Genomic DNA, 17,611 nt, shown 5'->3' on the forward strand with positions numbered 1-17,611 from the left:
ACATAGAATATATTACCTATCAGACTTAACAGATAGCAGAAGAACTTATGAATAAACAAGGTAGAGAGCAGAATGACATGTAAAATGGCTAATTTTGATTACGGTAAATTTTAAAGTTTTTGTACAAATAAAGCCAATGTAGCCAATATTAGAAGGAAAACAAAATTGGGAGAAAATATGTTGAGACAGCTTCTTAGATAAAGGTCTCATATCTCAAAACTTTGTCAGATTTTTAAGAATACTAGTCATTCTCCAATTGATAAATTGTCAGAGGATATGAACAGGCAGTTTTTTGATGAAGAAATCAAAACTATATAGTCTTATGAAAAAATACTTGAAATCACTATTGATTAGAGAAATGCAAATTAAAGCCACTTTGAGATAATTATCTCATACGGGAGGGGATATGAAAAATTGGGACACTAATAATACAGTATTGATGGAACAGTGAACTAATCCAGCCATTTTGGAGAACAACTTGGAATTAGTCCCCAATAGTTATAAAACTGTATATAACCTTTGATACAGCAATACCACGATTAAATCCGTTTCCCAAGGTGATCAGGTTAAAAGGAAAAAAACCTATACTAAAATATTTATAGCCACTCTCTTTGTGGAGGCAAAGAACTGAAAATTAAAGGGATGTCCATCAATTGGGGAATGGCAAAACAAGGTGTGGTATATGAATGTGATGGAATGCTATTGTACTGTAAGAAATGATGAGCAGATTGAGTTAGGAAAACATGGGAAAATTTGCATGAAATAATGAAGAGTGAAATGAGCAGAACGAAGAAAACATTATATACAGTAACCGCAATATTGTTCAGAGAATAGCTGTGAATAACTGTATTCTAAGTAATATAAACATTCAAATCAATTATGAAAGACCTGTGAAGAAAGATGCTGTCTATCTCCAGAGAAATAACTGATAAATAGAAGTATGCATAGTATAGTATTATATATTTATGTATGTATGTGTATATATGTATATACACACAAACTTCTGCATCAGGTGGTGTCATTCTCTAGTGCAGGGTGTGGAGGGAGGGAGACAGTTCATAAATTAAAGTATAGCAAAAATAAGAAAACGTGAGTTGCTGAATGTCATTTTGTTAGCCATTCTGATCAGGCCTGTCTTGAAACTATTTTCAGAGGCATCCTGACGAAACTGAATTAAGCTTTATCCTTTCAAGAAAGTGACAGATGACTTTCAGCAAAAATCTATCCTCAGACTATGATTACAGTGGGGTTGAGTTTTTTGTTGTGGTTTTTAATAATACTGGAGTTACCAAGAATATTAATCTTTTGTCTTCCCTTTTCTAGTTTGTCTATTTAGCAACTCTGCCAAAATCCTGGCATGTTTTCTTTTAATGAACCTAAAACAACAAGCAGGTTTAAAACTGTTTTGCATACTTCTGATTAGTCTATTTAGCCTGTATGGTAAAGTTTTGTACTCTTTTCTCTTTCCGTTTTGTTGTAACTCTATATTCCTTTTCCATTAGGTCGAATCAAATATTCAGAGCAGATATATGATGCATGCATGGATACATTCGATTGTCTTCCTCTTGCTGCACTCTTAAACCAGCAGTTTCTGTGTGTACATGGAGGATTGTCTCCGGAAATCAGTTCTCTAGATGACATTAGGAGAGTAAGTAGTCATTCCTCTATATTATCTACTAGTCTTATCTATTAAATCATGAATGGGTGGCCATCATTTCAATTTGTGCTGATGGAGGGAGTATCCATGCTGAGAGTACCAGACACTGAAGTCATCACAGATCATTTGCATGTTAATTTAAGTAAGATTATTGTCATTATTTTGCCACTATTTTATTGTTGTTATTATATCACTTATACTGTGAGGTATACAGGATGTTCAGGGAAGACTAGTACCTCTGGTATGGGGGCTGCCAAGCGCTTTTTCAGGGCTGCTTTCCACCTTTGGTGTCCACCTGCCACCCAGCTTTCACCTGTGGGTCTAAGAAACGATAGCATTCTTTCATGGCTGTTGGAACAAATTGTTCTCATCTGTCTGTTCTGCTGGGGGAGTCTTCCCATGCTTGGGGTACACATCCTTCTAACTCACCGATGGGGCCAGTCGGTTACCTTCAGCCTCATTTAGCCTATCTGCCAAAATGGTTTTACCGAGGTATGGGCCACTGCACATGCTGTAGTCTCCTGGAGCCACAAGCGATAGCTGGGTGCCAGAGGCCTTGTGTCCTTAATAGTCTCTTCTCTCTAAATTTATGTGAGACTGCTCTCTCTTGGTTTCCTTCCTGTCTATCTGACTACTCCTTAATCTTCTTTGCTATTTTCATTCAGGGTAGCCATGGGTATCCCATAGAATTCTGCCTTAGTCTTTCTTCTCTTCCTCTATGCTGTTTTTCTTAGTGATCTCATTATGGATTTAATTATCATTTTCTGTGCTGATGATTCTCAAATTGATTTATCTAGCCCTAGCTTCTCTATTGACCTCCTCTGTTGACCTTTCTATTGATCTCCTCTAATAGGCATCTCCAGTTACCTATTAGACATCTTGAACTGGATGTTCAGTAGACATCTTAAACTCAGCCTATCCAAAACTGAACTCATTATCTTTCCTCCCAAACCCTCCCATCTTCCTGATTTCCCTAATACTTTCAGGGCATCACCATCCTCCCAGTGACACAGGCTCAAAACCTAGGTATCATCCTCTTACCCACCTATTCCCATATCTAGTCTGTTGCTAAGGCCGACCAGTGTTACTTTTTAACGTATTTTGTAATATGCCTCCTTCTCTTCTCTGACACTGCCCCCACCCTAGTGAAGGCCCTCATCACCTCATGCCAGGACTATTGCAGTAGTCTGCTAGTTGGTCTCCCTGCTACTCCCTCCCTTCCTACACTAGTCCATCCTCCATTCACCTGCCACAGTTGTTTTTCTAAAGCACAGGTCTAACCATGTTACCAACTCAGTACACTCCAGTGGCTCCCTACCAAATATAAAATCCTCTGCTTGGTATTGAAAGTCCTTCATAACCTGTGTCACACACCCCTCTTTCTAGTCTTTTTATACCTTGCACTCTTCCCCCCATGTATGCTTTGATTCCATCTTGCTGGCCTCCTTCCTCTAAAAAAACACTCCATCTCCAGACTCTGGGTGTTTTTATTGGCAGATAAAAATGCGTGCCTGGAATTTTCTCCCTCTTCATTTCCTCCTTGTGGCTTCCTTTGAGTCCTAGCTAAAATCTCACTTTCCACAGAAAGTCTTTCCCATCCCCCTTAATTCTAGGGCCTTCCTTCCATTGATTATTTCCATTTTATTGATAAAAAGCCTGTTTGTACATAGTTTTTTGCATGTTGTCACCTCCATTAGAATGTGAGCTCTTTAGGGCAGGGACTGGCTTTTGTCTTTCTTTGTATCCGTAGCACTTAGCACAGTGCTTAGCACATAGAAGGGCTTAAACATTTATTGACTGATTGAATAAAGAGCCCAACAGTGCTTAGGGTACCATGAAAGGGGAGGGGCTGGAATGTTAGAGGGCATTAATATAAGATGTTCTTTGCCTCAGTTTTCTCACCTACAGGTGAGTGATGGGATTAGACTGTTATAACTAAAACAGCAGTCACCAAAAAAAACCTAAGTTGCTGCAACTTGCATTAAAATACCTCGTCTAAGTAAAGAGAGAACTCCATGCACCCAGCATTTTTCAAATGGAGTAAAAAGAAGGATCAGGAGGGAATAACCATGAAAGATAATAGATGTGGATTATTATGTGCCCCTAGAAAGTTGTAATTTCATCATCCTTAATAAGAAAACAGAGCTAGCTTTCATTTTTTGTGCTCTTTTTACATGTGAATCTTATTGGAAGTTGCTATTTACTTTTCTTACACTAAATAAGGGGAAGTAGAATAATTGCTTGACCTACAAAATACCAAAAATCATTCTGTTTTCATGGTTTTCTTTGCCTTTTATGTGCCTTCTAGTTAGACAGGTTTAGGGAACCTCCAGCTTTTGGACCAATGTGTGACCTGCTTTGGTCTGATCCCTTGGAGGAGTATGGCAGTGAGAAGACCATGGAGCACTTTAGCCACAACACTGTCCGAGGGTGCTCCTTCTTTTACAGGTAAACATTTTTTAAGTTACAAAGTAGGGTTGGTAAGCCAGAATGCTTTTTGTATTCAGATTTTGCAAAAAGTAAATTAAGTCTAGAGATTCATTTTCAAATTTAATATATTACATTTAATATGTTATGTTATTTAGAGTTTAAGTTGTCAACCTTAACCATAAGTCAACTTCTCTTTTTCCTTTTTTCTAAACTCTTCTAATGTAGTTTTCTGGTTAACTAAGCATTATCCAGATAATTCTTGTTTCAGCTTCCTGTCTAAGTACATAGGTTGAATCTAATTGAGAATCCTTCATTGTCTCATGACAATCCAAATCTGTGATCATTTTCTGGTACTATAGATGCAGGTGTGGGGGGTTAGTTAGATATTTATTAAACTCAGGACATTGGGAGTTATTATTATTGGTGGTTTTCACTAAATCTATGGTTTAATCATAGTTGTTTGGTATTGTCTTGGAAAAAACAGTGGAAAAGGTAGCATGGAATTTAAAAAACAAAAAATAACCTACAATTATATTCAACTCAGTAATGCACATCTTAATAAAATTCTCTTGTCTTTATATAATTAGGCGAGAATGAAACATTGATAAAAATCTGTAGATAAGCCAGAAGCTTAATTTTAAGCAACATTTTGAACATTGTTCTCCCTTTTTTTTTTTTAAAGAATCAGGATTTTTTTTTGTTTGTTTATTTTGGTTTTCAACATTCACGTCCATAAGATTTTGAGTTCCAAATTTTCTCCCCGTCTCTCCCCTCCCCCCACCCCAAGATGGTGTGCAATTTGATGCAGGCTCTACACATACATTCATATTGAACCTGTTTTCACATTAGTCATGTTGTAAAGAAGGATTAGAACCAATGGGAGAAGCCACGAGAAAGAAGAAACAAAAGAAAAAGAAAAAAGAAAGCAAATAATATCCTTTGATCTGCATTCGGACTCTGTAGTTCTTTTTCTGGATGTGGACAGCATTTTCCATCATGAGTCCTTTGGAGTTGTCTTGGGTCCTTGCATTGCTGAGAAGAGATAAGTCTATCAAAGTTAGTCATCGCACAATGTGGCTGTTACTGTGTGCAGTGTTCTCCTGGTTCTGCTCACTTCACTCAGCATCAATTCATTCAAGTCTTTCCAGGTTGTTCTGAAGTCTGCCTTTTCATCATTTCTTATAGCACAATAATCTTCCATTACATTCATATGCCACAACTTGTTCAGCCATTCCCTGGCTGATGGGCATCTCTTCAATTTCCAATTCTTTTGCCACCGCAAAAAAGGCTGCTACAGATATTTTTGTACATGTGAGTCCTTTTCCCATTTTTGTGGTCTCTTTGGGATACAGCACTAGAAGTGTTATTGCTGGGTCAAGAGTATGCACAGTTTTATAGCCCTTTGGGCATACCAACAACCTTTTTTTTTTTTACTGATTGCTTATAAATGACAAAATGGAATTATTTCCATTTTCTTTGGTTGATTTCCACTTTCTTTCTCCACCCCATGCTCTTATCTAGTGAAAATGCTAACATTGCCCAGAGGATGAGCAATTTACCCACTAAATAATTAAACCCCAAGTAACCTCAGATTGATTGTATTTCTGTTCTGCTTCTCAAGCCCCAGCTATTTCTCCTAGAAAAATTTGACACCTGAAGATACCCATTTTAAAGTTATTGCCCTTCAGAAGGCTAGTATGAGCTTTTTTATGTTTGTTCCTAGAGTACACAGCTTTAAAGGCCATGTTCTGATGCTGCTACTTGCCGTGTGGTTTTTAAGTGCTTCTTTTATTTTTTAGTCTTTTGATCTTTATTCTTTTAACAGAATGGAAATGAACTTTGCAAGGTTATTGTGAGAGAAATGATCTGTAAACTTTAGGGTGCTAAATAAATATGAAGATTTGTTGTTCAGTTTAAGTATTTATCCATTGACATGCTTCTGTTTAAGCATTGTGCTATCTGCGGTGTATGGGTCTTGAATGAGTCCAGATCTATCATTCTGACTATATATAAGCATTGGAAATAGAAAAATAAAATGACACAGTTTCTGCCCTTAAAGTGTTTACAGTATAATAAAATAGAAGACATAAATAATTGTAAGACAGAATCTTGTAAGTGCAGAGGAAAGGTCAATTAGAGAGACATAATTTAGGTGAGAGAGAGAAAGATCATTTCTTGTGGTAGATGTGGGGGTGTGAGAAAAAAATAAGAAGGAAATTGGCATGAAAGTCAGGTTTAAGGCATTTGTGTGCCCCAGGAAAGGCTTGAAAACTGTACTTCTAGGGGTTTGCAAAATTAATTTATCATTATACATATGTACATATACACATACATATTGGTGAGTAGTCTTCTGGTATCAGATGTTTGTACATTTATAAAAAGTTATATTAAGAATTGTCTCACATCATATCTCCCCAAGTAACCTAATTGATTTGTCTCTGGGTGGCACCTGAGCTGGACCTGGGAGCGAAGGAAGAACTTCAACCCATGTTGAGGTGGAGGGAGCCTTTTCACAAATGTAAATTGTTGGGAGAAGACTAAACAAGCAATTAACAAAAATTAGTACCTGTGATATAGCACTGTTTTAGATAACAGAGAGAAGAAAATATGAAATAGTCTGCTCTCAAAGAGATTATGTTTAAACATGACACAGCATTAATAAATAGAAGCAAAATACTGATAATGAAATAAATACAGTCTTCTTATACCTTATTGCCCCCTACATACTCTGCAATCCACTGACACTGGCCTCCTGACTGTTCCTTGCACAAGATACTGCTTCTCTCAACTCTGAGCATTTTTTTCCGGCTCTCCCCCAGTGCTTGACATTCTCTCCCTCTTCATCTGTTTCCTTACTTCCCTGACTTTCTTAAGTCCCAGCTAAAATCCCATCTTCTGCAAGAAGTCTTTCTGAATCCCCCTTAATAATAATGCCTTCCTTCTATTGATTATCTCCAGTTTATCCTTTACATATCTTATTTGCCTACTCTCTCCACCAATAGACCATAAGCTTTTAGAGAGCAGGGACTGTTTGGAGGTGTAGTTGTTTTGTTTGTTTTTTCCTTTTCTTTGTATCCCCAGCATTTAGTAAGGTGTCTAGCACATATTAGGCTTTTTGACTGACTACAAATTTCTGGTTATATAGATACATGAAACGTTCTACAAATCTCCCACTTTTACTTCACCAGTGATCTTAAAAAGAACACAAAATTGAACAGTGACCAAGAATCCACTAAACTCCTTCATCCAGTTCAAGTTTGAAGAGAAAAGACAGCTAGAAGCTATGAATACTAGATGAGAGGTCCTGCCAGAGAAATTAGCATGAGTGCAGGTAAACAGGGAAGTCCCCAGGAGGGATTGAAGAGAATCGCAACATCCTGAGTAGGGAAACCCCAGCAGGGACAGAAAACTGCCAAAGCATCCTGACTAGAAACAACCAGACACAGAGTTCTGAGCACATACACCTAGGAAAGTGGAAGCTGATGGCAGGAATCCAAGAAAACAAGGCCATGATGAAAAAGGTCCTCTCCACCCCATTCAGTAATGTGTGAATGAGTGGAGCTTAATCTTTGCACAAAGTCCCAAATCAGGAACTGAATTTGAAACATGAATAAACAAAAGATGACACAGAACACTATCAAATATTATGAGTCAGTGACCCAGAGATAAACCTGCAGGAAGAAAACAATTCCATAACAACTACAAGTGGAACCTCAGCGGGGGAAATGGCTTTAACACAAGGACTATGGAAGTACCTGGAAGAAATAAATCAAGAGATTTTTTAAATGGAATTATAGGTGAAATAAGAGCTTTGGACAAAAGAATTAGAAGGAGAATAAATAGTTTAGAAGAGAAAGTAGAAAAACCTTACCTGGGGGCAGCTAGGTGGCGCAGTGGATAGAGTACCTCTTCTGGAGTCAGGAGGACCCGAGTTCAAATGTGGCCTCAGACACATAATATAAATAGATGTGCAACTCTGGGCAAGTCACTTAACCTCAATTGCCTCACCAAAAAAAAAAAAAAAGAAAAAAAAAGGAAGAAAGAAAAAGAAAAACTTTACCCAAGTGTCAGAGACTCCCTGAAATTTTGAATGGATCAAATAAAACTGAATGACTTCAGGAGAAAAGAGATATTGAAACAAAATTAATATTGGGGGAAAAAACAACAAGAAAATACAATGTATCTACTATCAAAAAGTATTAACCTATAAAACAGTTCAAGGAGAGACAATTTAAGAATCATCAGACTCTATTCAAACCACAACTTAACCTTCCTCTTTCCCACCCTGAGCCCCAACACTTCCTCCCCCAAAAAATAGGTCTGGATCTCACATTTTCAGAAATCATAAATATTGCACAGATTCTGTGAAAATCAGAGGGCAAAATGAAAACAGCAAGAATCCACTGGCCACCTTCTGAAGGAATCTCCAAAATGAAAACACCCCAAAATGTCCTAACAAAAATCCAGAGCTTATAGGTCAAAGAAAAAGTACTGTAAGCAGCTAGAAAGAAAGCTTATGTACTAAGGAACTATAGGCAAGATCCTGTAAAACCCAGCAAATTGCTAAAGGCATGAAAATCTTGGAATGTGATACTTGAAAAGGCAAAAAATAGAAGTTAACAACCAGAAATAACTTATCCTGCAAGACTGAGTACAGTCCTGGAGGGAGAAAAAAAAATTCAGATCATTAATGAAGTAGATGACATTTAAGCATACCTGATGAGAAGAACAGAGCTGAGTATAAGTTTCAGATGCAAATATAAAAGTCGAGAGAAACATAACAAAATAAATACATTTGAGCAATTTGAAGGGACTAAATAATGATGAAGTCCTTCTAATGGTGGAAGAAAGATACGTGTCCCTTCAGAATCTTAATGACTTCAAGGGTCATAAAGGGAATTAAATAAGATGAACAGAGGGACTACAGACTGTTAGTGTCTGTTTTCTTGGTTTTAAAAGAGGAAAGAAAAGGTAATATGCTAGAAAAGAAATGAAGGAGAAATGGGCAGAACTTATTTATCATAATTGGAACTTGAGATGAAAAGTGTACAAAAATGGAGGAAAGATGGAGGATTAGGTGCCATATGAACGTAACTCATCTTAACCAAACGAGGGACAATTAAATAATAATAAAATGCCTTTGAGGAAAGGATTCAAACTTGAATGGTGACTAAATAACTTAATTTTAAAGAATTAGGTCAAAGAACAAATCAGAAAAAATAGATAACTTCTTCAAAGAAAATGACAAAAAGGAAACAGTATACCAGAACCTTTAGAATGCTGCTAAAGCATTTCATAGGGGAAATTTTATGTATTTAAATATTGCTTTCATCAACAAAAGAATAGTTCAATAAATTAAAGAACAGATTTTAAAAAACGAAGGCAAAAACCAGTTGATATGATAAATACAACAAGGGAGCTGGGGTTTTTTTTGAGGAACTAATGAAATAGATCAATAAACATTTATTAGTGTTTATTATTATTTATTATTATTAAATGCCTTCTTTGTGGTAGGCACTGTGCTGAGTGCTAAAAGAATAGATGAATCATTACTCAGTCTGACTGAAGAAAAAGAAAGAGGAAAACCAAATTGCCAGTATCAAAAATGAAAAAGGATGGGCAGCTAGGTGGCGCAGTGGATAGAACACCAGCCCTGAAGTCAGGAGGACCTGAGTTCAAATGCAGCCTCAGACCAAACACTTAACACTTACTGGCTGTGTGACCCTGGGCAAGCCACTTAACCCCAATTGCCTAAAAGAAAAAAAAGAAAAAGGAGAATTGACAACAAATGAAGTAAAGGGAATTATTGGAAACTATTTTGTCCAGTTTTGACTAACAAATTTAATAAATTCAATGAAATAGACATTTACAAACATAAAATACTCAGATTGACAGAATGAGAAATAGAAAAAAAATAAGCCATAAGTGAACTCCAAGGAAAAAAAAAAGCCCAGGTCTAGATGGATTTCTAAGTGAATTATATATTTTTTTAAAAGTGTATCATATCAGACATTCAAAGGACAATTCCAGTACTGTGTAAGCTGTTTGCAGAAATAGAAAAAGAATTTTATCAAACTCCTTTTATATTGCAGGTGTATAATCTTGATATACAAACTAGGGGAAAACAAATTAGAGAAAAGTATAGATCAATATCCCTAATGTATATTGATACATAAATAATGATTAACCTATTAGCAGAAAAGCCACAATAACATACTAAAAACAGTTTTATCCTATGACTAGGTTTTTATACCAAGAATGTATGTTTCACTGTTAAGAGAGGATAAATATAATACACCACATGAATTGTGAAAACAATATGAATCATGATTATATCAGTAAATAGAAATTTTTTTCACAAAATATGATGCCCATTTCCATTAAAAATCATAGAAATGAATGGACCTTTTCTTGATACGATAAGTTGTTGTTGAGTTGTTTCAATCATTTCCAAATCTTCATGATCCCGTTTGGGGTTTTCTTGGCAAAGTTAATGGAATGGTTTGCCATTTCCTTCTCCAGTTTACTTTACAGATGAAGAAACTGAGGCAGACAGAGGCTAACTTGCTCAGGTCACACAGTTATTAAGTATCTGAGGCTGGATTTGAACTCAGCTCTCCAGGCCCAGTGCTCTATCTGCTGCACTGTCTAGCTACCCATGATACTATAAGTATTATCTATCTAAATAAAACCTGGAGTCAGCATTATTTATAATTGTGAAATGCAAGAGACCTGTCCAGTAAATATGAGGGTAAAGCAAGAATGCCCATTATCATTACTATTATTTGATACGGTGCTAGAAATATTAGCTAAAGAAATAAGACAAAAAGAAATTAAGGGAATAAGCAAAAAACAAACGAAATTAACACTTTTTGCAATGGCCTAGCCTAGTTAAAGAAGTCAAGATTCAATTAAAAAATTAACAAAATAACAAGATATAAATAAACCTACACATACTATTAAAAAGTTAGATTATATACCTCTCATAGCTATGAGATAGAACAAGAGATAGAAGCAATTATAAAAGATAAAATAGATCATGTTGGTTACATGAAACTGGAAAGCTTCTGCACAGAAAAAAAAATGCACTTAAGATAAGAAGGGAGGCTGCCAAATGGGTGAGAAAATCTTTATCATATTTTTCTGATAAGAGTTTGGAATCCAAGATACATAAAAAATAAATATATATGACTAACCAGCCATTCCCCAATAGATATATGGTCAAAGGATATAAACAAATAGTTCTCAAAAAAAAGAGCTGCAAAGTATTCACACCACATGAAAGAATGCTCCAAAACACTAATACTAGAAATACAAATCAAAACAACCTTGACGCTTCACCTCACAATTCTGCAAAATGGAAAAGATGACAAAAAATGGCATTAGTCAATGTTGGAAGAGTTGTGGAATGATCAGCACATTAATAATGCATTGTTGATAGAGCTGTGAAATGGTACAGCCATTTTGGAAAGCAACTTGGAATTATGGAAATAAAACAACTAAAAAGTTAAGAAGCCTTCAACCAGAGGCTCCCATTATTCAGCTTATATACCCCTAAGAAAATCCACATATATGCCAAAAGTATTTATACTGGCACTTTTTATAGTAACAAAAAATTGGAAACAAAGTAGAGGCCCATCAGTTGGGGAATGACTAAACAAATTGTGGTATGTTAATGGAATGGAATGTTACTGTGCTGTAGGAAATTATGTGTATGATAAATATAGAAAAACATAGAAAGATCTGCATGAACTAATACAGGGTGAAGTAAGCAGAGCCAAGAAAACAACATGCACAATAACTACAGCGATGTACATGGAAAGAACACGACACAACAAAAATCAGAAGTGATTATTAACAAAATTATCAAGATCAAGCGGTACTTAAAAGAAGAGATTTGAGAAGATACCTCCAATTTACTTCTTCATGGAGGTAGTTAGGTCCATAGGTGTTACACATTGGACATATTTTTGGATTTTTTCAATATATTGATCAGTTGTGCTGTTTTTTATTTTTCTTTTTAAAAGTAAGATGAACACAGAAATTTATAGCCTATATAATACCAGCAAAACTCAACAGAAAGAGATAGGAATGGAAATTGTATTTAAAAATTCTATAGAATGTATTATGAAGACTTAAGAAAAATCATTAAATTTGTCATTTAAGAGATCATTAGTGACTTTGGAAAGGGCAGTTTGAGTTAACTGATGTGGTCTGAAATCAGATTGCAGAGTGTTAAGGAGTTAGTGAGAGAAGAGAAAAGGGGACTGAAGAGGGATATTGTAAAGGTTTTTTTTTCTTTTTAAAAAAAATAGAACATAAGGAACCCTTCTAATTTATATATTTTATTTGGAATGATCATACCAAATGGCCAAAATATAAATTGATTACATACAAAGATCTTGTTGAAGTTCTACAACTCTTGGTTCATTACATGTTTAAAATCGAAACAGATTGACTTAAACTCTGTGGACCTCAGTTTGTAGAATAAAGAGGTTGTACTCCCTGACAGAGATGATAGACTAAGTATAAAATGAAATAATTATTTTTTTAAATTTAATTATTTTTATTTTTGCTTTTTTAGGCAATTGGGGTTAAGTGACTTGCCCAGGGTCACACAGCTAGTAAGTGTCAAGTGTTTGGTTTGAGGCCGGATTTGAACTCAGGTCCTCCTGACTTCAGGGCCGGTGCTCTATCCACTGCGCCATCTAGCTGCCCCGAAATAATTATTTTTAAAGTATGGCAGATGGTGAGATTTTTCTTGCTTGACTATGTATATTTTAAAGGTTTTTCCCCGGAGGGGGGAAGAAATTTGATTTTTGTTTATTGGAAAAAAAAAGTTTAAAGAAATAAAATTAAGAGGCTGGATTAGATAGCCTTTAAGATCCCTTATGCTTCTAAATCTATGCTATGATTTTTATCCCATCCCACCTTACCCTGAAAAGAATTGTTTTAGCTCAGAATTAACATATTTTCTAAAAACTTTTTTTTCCAGTTATCCTGCAGTTTGTGACTTTTTGCAAAGCAATAGTTTGTTATCAATAATCAGAGCCCATGAAGCTCAGGATTCCGGGTAAGTGATACTAGAACTGCATCAAGTGTCACTGGAGAGTTTTTCCTTTTCACAACAGGACAGACAAGCTGTCATTTCTTTTCCAGGTATCGAATGTATAGGAAGAGCCAGACAACAGGCTTTCCATCACTCATTACAATTTTCTCTGCCCCAAATTACCTAGATGTCTATAACAACAAAGGTAAAGAACTGTGACAGGGTTTGGATTTGAGTTTGATTGGTAAATGTGAATAGCTAACTTAATACTGTATGGGAATAACCTATTCCAGGGATCTAGGGTGATGTTAATTACTCAGCTGTATTTCATTACCCTCAGAACTTGGTTGGAACCTCAGGACAGGACATGAGTAATGAAAGTAGATCTCATTTGTGTTCCAGAGGCAAAATGCAAGAAGAGTCTATGACTTGGATTTAGAAAGCTTAGTGTTACATGTCTTTGTGCTTGTTGGCTCTCTCGGATTGCTCAGCGTAATTTATTATTTTCAGTCTAATGTCATCTATTTTTAAAGCATTACCTCACTCAGAATAAGTCATCTCTTAGTTTTTTAATACTTCTGAATCGCCGAGTTCTTCTCGCTGTTTTGAAATTTCCAGAAGTGGCATTGTATAGGTTCTGTTATGCTGATCTCAGTTCTAGTCCCAGCTACATCACTGGCTGACTGTGTGACCTTGAGATGGCCTTTATTTTCTTCATCTCTAAAAATATAGGGTTTGGACTGGTTGATCTGGGAGATCCATTCCCCTCTGAAAATCCTGTAATTCTGAATTTCACATGTGTTTTATCAGGATAAGGGTAGCTAGGTGGTACAGTGGGTAGAGCACCAGGGGCCTCATCTTCCTGAATTCAAATCTGGCCTTGGATGCTTGCTCCCTGTGTGACCCTGGGCAAGTCACTTCACCCTGTTTGCCTCAGTTTCTTCATCTGTAAAAGGAGCTGGAGAAGAAAATGGCAAACCACTCCAGTATCTTAGAAAGAAGACCCCAAATGGGGTCGCAAAGAGTCAGACACGACCGAACAACAAAACTTATCAGGACACGTGACATCTTGGTATAGTGAATAGAAATTGGTCTTGAAGAGCCCTAAATTAGATCTAGGTTCAACTTCAAGTCTGATACTTACTGGGTATGTGACCTTTGGTAGGCTCTCAACCTCTCAAAGCCTTGAACAACTCTCCTGATTGTGGAAACTGTAGAGAAGGTACCAACCTGCTTTAGTGTAGGGAATTCCCTCATCCAGGCATTCCTGCATCGGTGAAATCAAAAATCTTTCCCCTGTCTTCTTGTTCTATTTCTTTCAGGGCAGAGACTCCTCCTCTGAGCTCTAGATCTTTCTGAGTACTTCAGTTGTGTACAAAGTCATATAACAAATAGGCCAGAATTTATAACTCCACATAAGTGTCGTTTTCTTCAAAATTGTCAAATTAGGAAGTTACACACTTTAGTAATGCTGTCATTGCTCCAAACATTTCTGGAATTGCCCTCAGGGCCCTGAACACATTCTTTGTGAATATCCTCAGTCCTGGGAAATTTTCCCCTTTGAGGATGGATTTGATTTTTGGAAATAGACAAAAGTGATTCACAGGCAAGTCTGGTGAATAAGCCAAGGAGTTCTGTTTGAAAATACAGATCAAAAAGGAAATCTAACTTTAAGGCAGTGAAACTGATTTTCTTGTGGGGTTTTTTTAAGCTGACTTTGGGGAAGTTTCCAGAAATTATTTGAGCAGCGCAGCATTGTTGGAATAAATGTATAGAAAAGTATAATGGTGTCATGGACTGAGCATTGGTTTAGAATTTAGAAGTCTGGGGTACAAATTTAGGCTGGGTTCTGCCGATTATTCATGTGACTTAAAGCATGTATTTTTGTCCTTTTTGAACCTTAGTTCTTCCATCTTTACTTAACCCTGGCCATCTTTTCCAGTGCTGGGGGGATCCTTCTTCACCCAGCCACCATTACCTACCTTGATTCCTTTTCATTTATCGCCTCTCCCATCCTTCGTTTTCTTTGTCACCGTCTTCTTCTAGCCTCTAGGGTGTTTCTCTTTCCATTATCAAAGAAGTCAATGTTTGCCCAGCCAGTTGAGATTTAATAACCTAAATCAATGGTAGGCCTGTTTAGAAGTTCCATGGCTTTTTTCAGTGTGGCCTTCAGCTGCAAAAATTTAAGTTGAAATGGAGAAGGAAAGTGGCAAGGGTAACCAGGTTGTACTTGACAGGTACAGAGCGGTAGTGGGAAAAGAGGGGAGAGGATTAAAGGATAAATGATGGCATATAATTGAGCTAGCTAATTATAAAATTCAGACTGGAAAGGGAGAAGAGCGAGGCCAGAGTAGGGTGGTGGACTGATAAGACAGAGAGAGTGACTGGAGGTAATAGCCATGAGGAGGAAGAGTAAGTTTAGGAGGAATAAAGCAGAGGGGCAAGTGGAAGAGAGAGAGTTATGAACAGAGAGAGAGGGATTTAGAGTTCTGATTTATCAGAGTTATGGTTGAAATCTAAGATTAATCATCCTAGTGGGTAGCCAAAGTGGAGTGAAGATCTTGGTAATAGGAGTTAAGGAGATGGATGAATTGACAGGCCAGATTATTTAAGGCTTCTCCGCCTTAATCCTTGGCCTCAAGCTAAAGTCTTCAGTTCACACAAAATGACTTCAGTTGGCTGAATTTGATATCCATTTCTCAGTCTTCATCTTGTTTGACATCTCTAGCTAGTTGTCTGCAGGCATCTTAAATTCATTGTGTCTCAAATAGAACTTTGTGTATTCTCTCTAAACCTATCCTTCTTCCAAACTTCCCCATTTCTATTGATTGTACCACACCATCCTTTGAGCCATTCTTTGTTCTTCCCTACCCCCTGACCAGCATCCCCTTTTTTCTACCTGCATAGCTTCTACCCTACTATCACCCCTGGCCTAGGTTATCAAAGTAGCCTCCTAATTGGTCTCTCTCTTCACTATCTTCCATCCAGCTGTCAAACTGATATGCTTGGAATGCAGATCTGACCATCTCATATCCCAAATCAGAAATCTTCAGTGACTAGTCTAGGATAACCCCTCAGGGTTCTGTAACCTAGCTGCAACCTAGTCCTTCTCTCCTCTTCCCTAGTCATACACGCTGTACTGATCAAGCTGGCCTACTAGCTGTTCCCTATATGGGCCATTCTATCTCCACTCATTTGGTCCTGCAGACCTGGAGCATGCTTCTTTTTCACTTCCACCTCTTAGAATCTCTGGCTTTCTTTAAAACACAATTCCTTACCTTCCTCTTCTCCAACCCTGTAATTAGTATTCTCTCCTTCCTGAAATTATTGATCTGTGTACATGTCTCTTTGTTGCTAGCTACCTAAAGGGAGGGATTATTTGGTTTTTGCCTTTGTAATCCCAGCACCTAGCACAGTGTTCACACACAGTTAAGTGCTCGATAAATGTAGTTAGAATTTAATTCTATGTTACTATTCTCTACTAGTTCTTTTATTTTTCTGTCTGTTCCTTCTCAGTTTATTTTGCTGGATCATCTTTCATCTTCAGCCACCAAGCTATAAGTGGCCCCCCAAGTTTTGTCTCTAGCATAGTTTTCCAAACTGGAGGTGGGGAAGCCTGAGACCCTCTAGGCCATGGCATGGAGGAGTAGTCAAAATTACTGAGCATCTTCAAGTACAATTCCCACACGACCACATCTTTAAAAATGGAAACAAAGTTCAAATCAAAGGTAGCAAAAGCAAGATTGACACCACCAATTTACTCTAGCTGACAGTAAATGCCCAGAATGACTATTTGATATGGTTGTACACAAATAGGATCTAGCTTACATCTGCCCGGAATGAATGCTTCCTTGGGCATATCCTCTGTTGTCACTGTCAGTCTTTGTAAATTGTTTTATGAAAAGTAGAGGACTGGGCTACTAGAATTGTTTTTATAGAAAGGGAGAGTATCACTAGGAAATTTAGAAATGTGTGCCCTGTAGTCTCTCTTGGTGATCACATCAGGTCCTAGCAGTTTAGTCATTGCTTTTGTGTAGATAAACTCTCAGACTTATATAATCCTAATCTTACTCCTGAATCCTGAGTCACATATTCTTGCTGTATATCTCCTCCTGGATGTCTTATTGAATCTCAGACTCAACACATCCAATCCATTCTCTTCTCTCCAGAAACTTCTTTTGAAAGCTTCACTATCCTCACACTCAGGTCCACAACCTTGGAGTTATCCTTGACTTCCAGTTATCGTCTATTGCCAGCTGCGATCAATTCTACCTCCGCAGGTAGAATTCCCACATAGCCACTCTCCCTTGTTTGCGCACGCCCCCCCCCCCAATCACCTCTCATTTGCAGTACTGTAGCAGCTTATTCTTTGGTCTCTCTATTCTTATTCCATCTTCCACATAGCTACCAAATTAACATTTCTAAAATAGAAACCATAACTGAGTTATTAGTCCCCACCTTTTTCATGGCTCTAT

General features: G+C 37.1%; 1 protein-coding gene across 6 annotated transcripts in view; it reads left to right on the forward strand.

Moving 5' to 3' along the window:
* PPP3CC (protein phosphatase 3 catalytic subunit gamma) overlaps positions 1–17,611 on the forward strand; it is a 104,107-nt gene that overhangs the window by 72,033 nt on the left and 14,463 nt on the right. For all 6 annotated transcript variants that reach the window (XM_020975694.2, XM_020975689.2, XM_020975691.2 and 3 more), the window contains 4 exons: positions 1,503–1,648; positions 3,966–4,105; positions 13,083–13,160; positions 13,247–13,341. In XM_020975694.2, coding sequence (XP_020831353.1) covers positions 1,503–1,648; positions 3,966–4,105; positions 13,083–13,160; positions 13,247–13,341 — 459 coding nt within the window. The remainder of the gene's footprint in view (positions 1–1,502; positions 1,649–3,965; positions 4,106–13,082; positions 13,161–13,246; positions 13,342–17,611) is intronic.

Source organism: Phascolarctos cinereus, unplaced genomic scaffold (genome assembly GCF_003287225.1).
Source record: "Phascolarctos cinereus isolate Bilbo 61053 unplaced genomic scaffold, phaCin_HiC Scaffold_2;HRSCAF=192, whole genome shotgun sequence".
Classification (NCBI taxonomy): Eukaryota; Metazoa; Chordata; class Mammalia; order Diprotodontia; family Phascolarctidae; genus Phascolarctos; species Phascolarctos cinereus.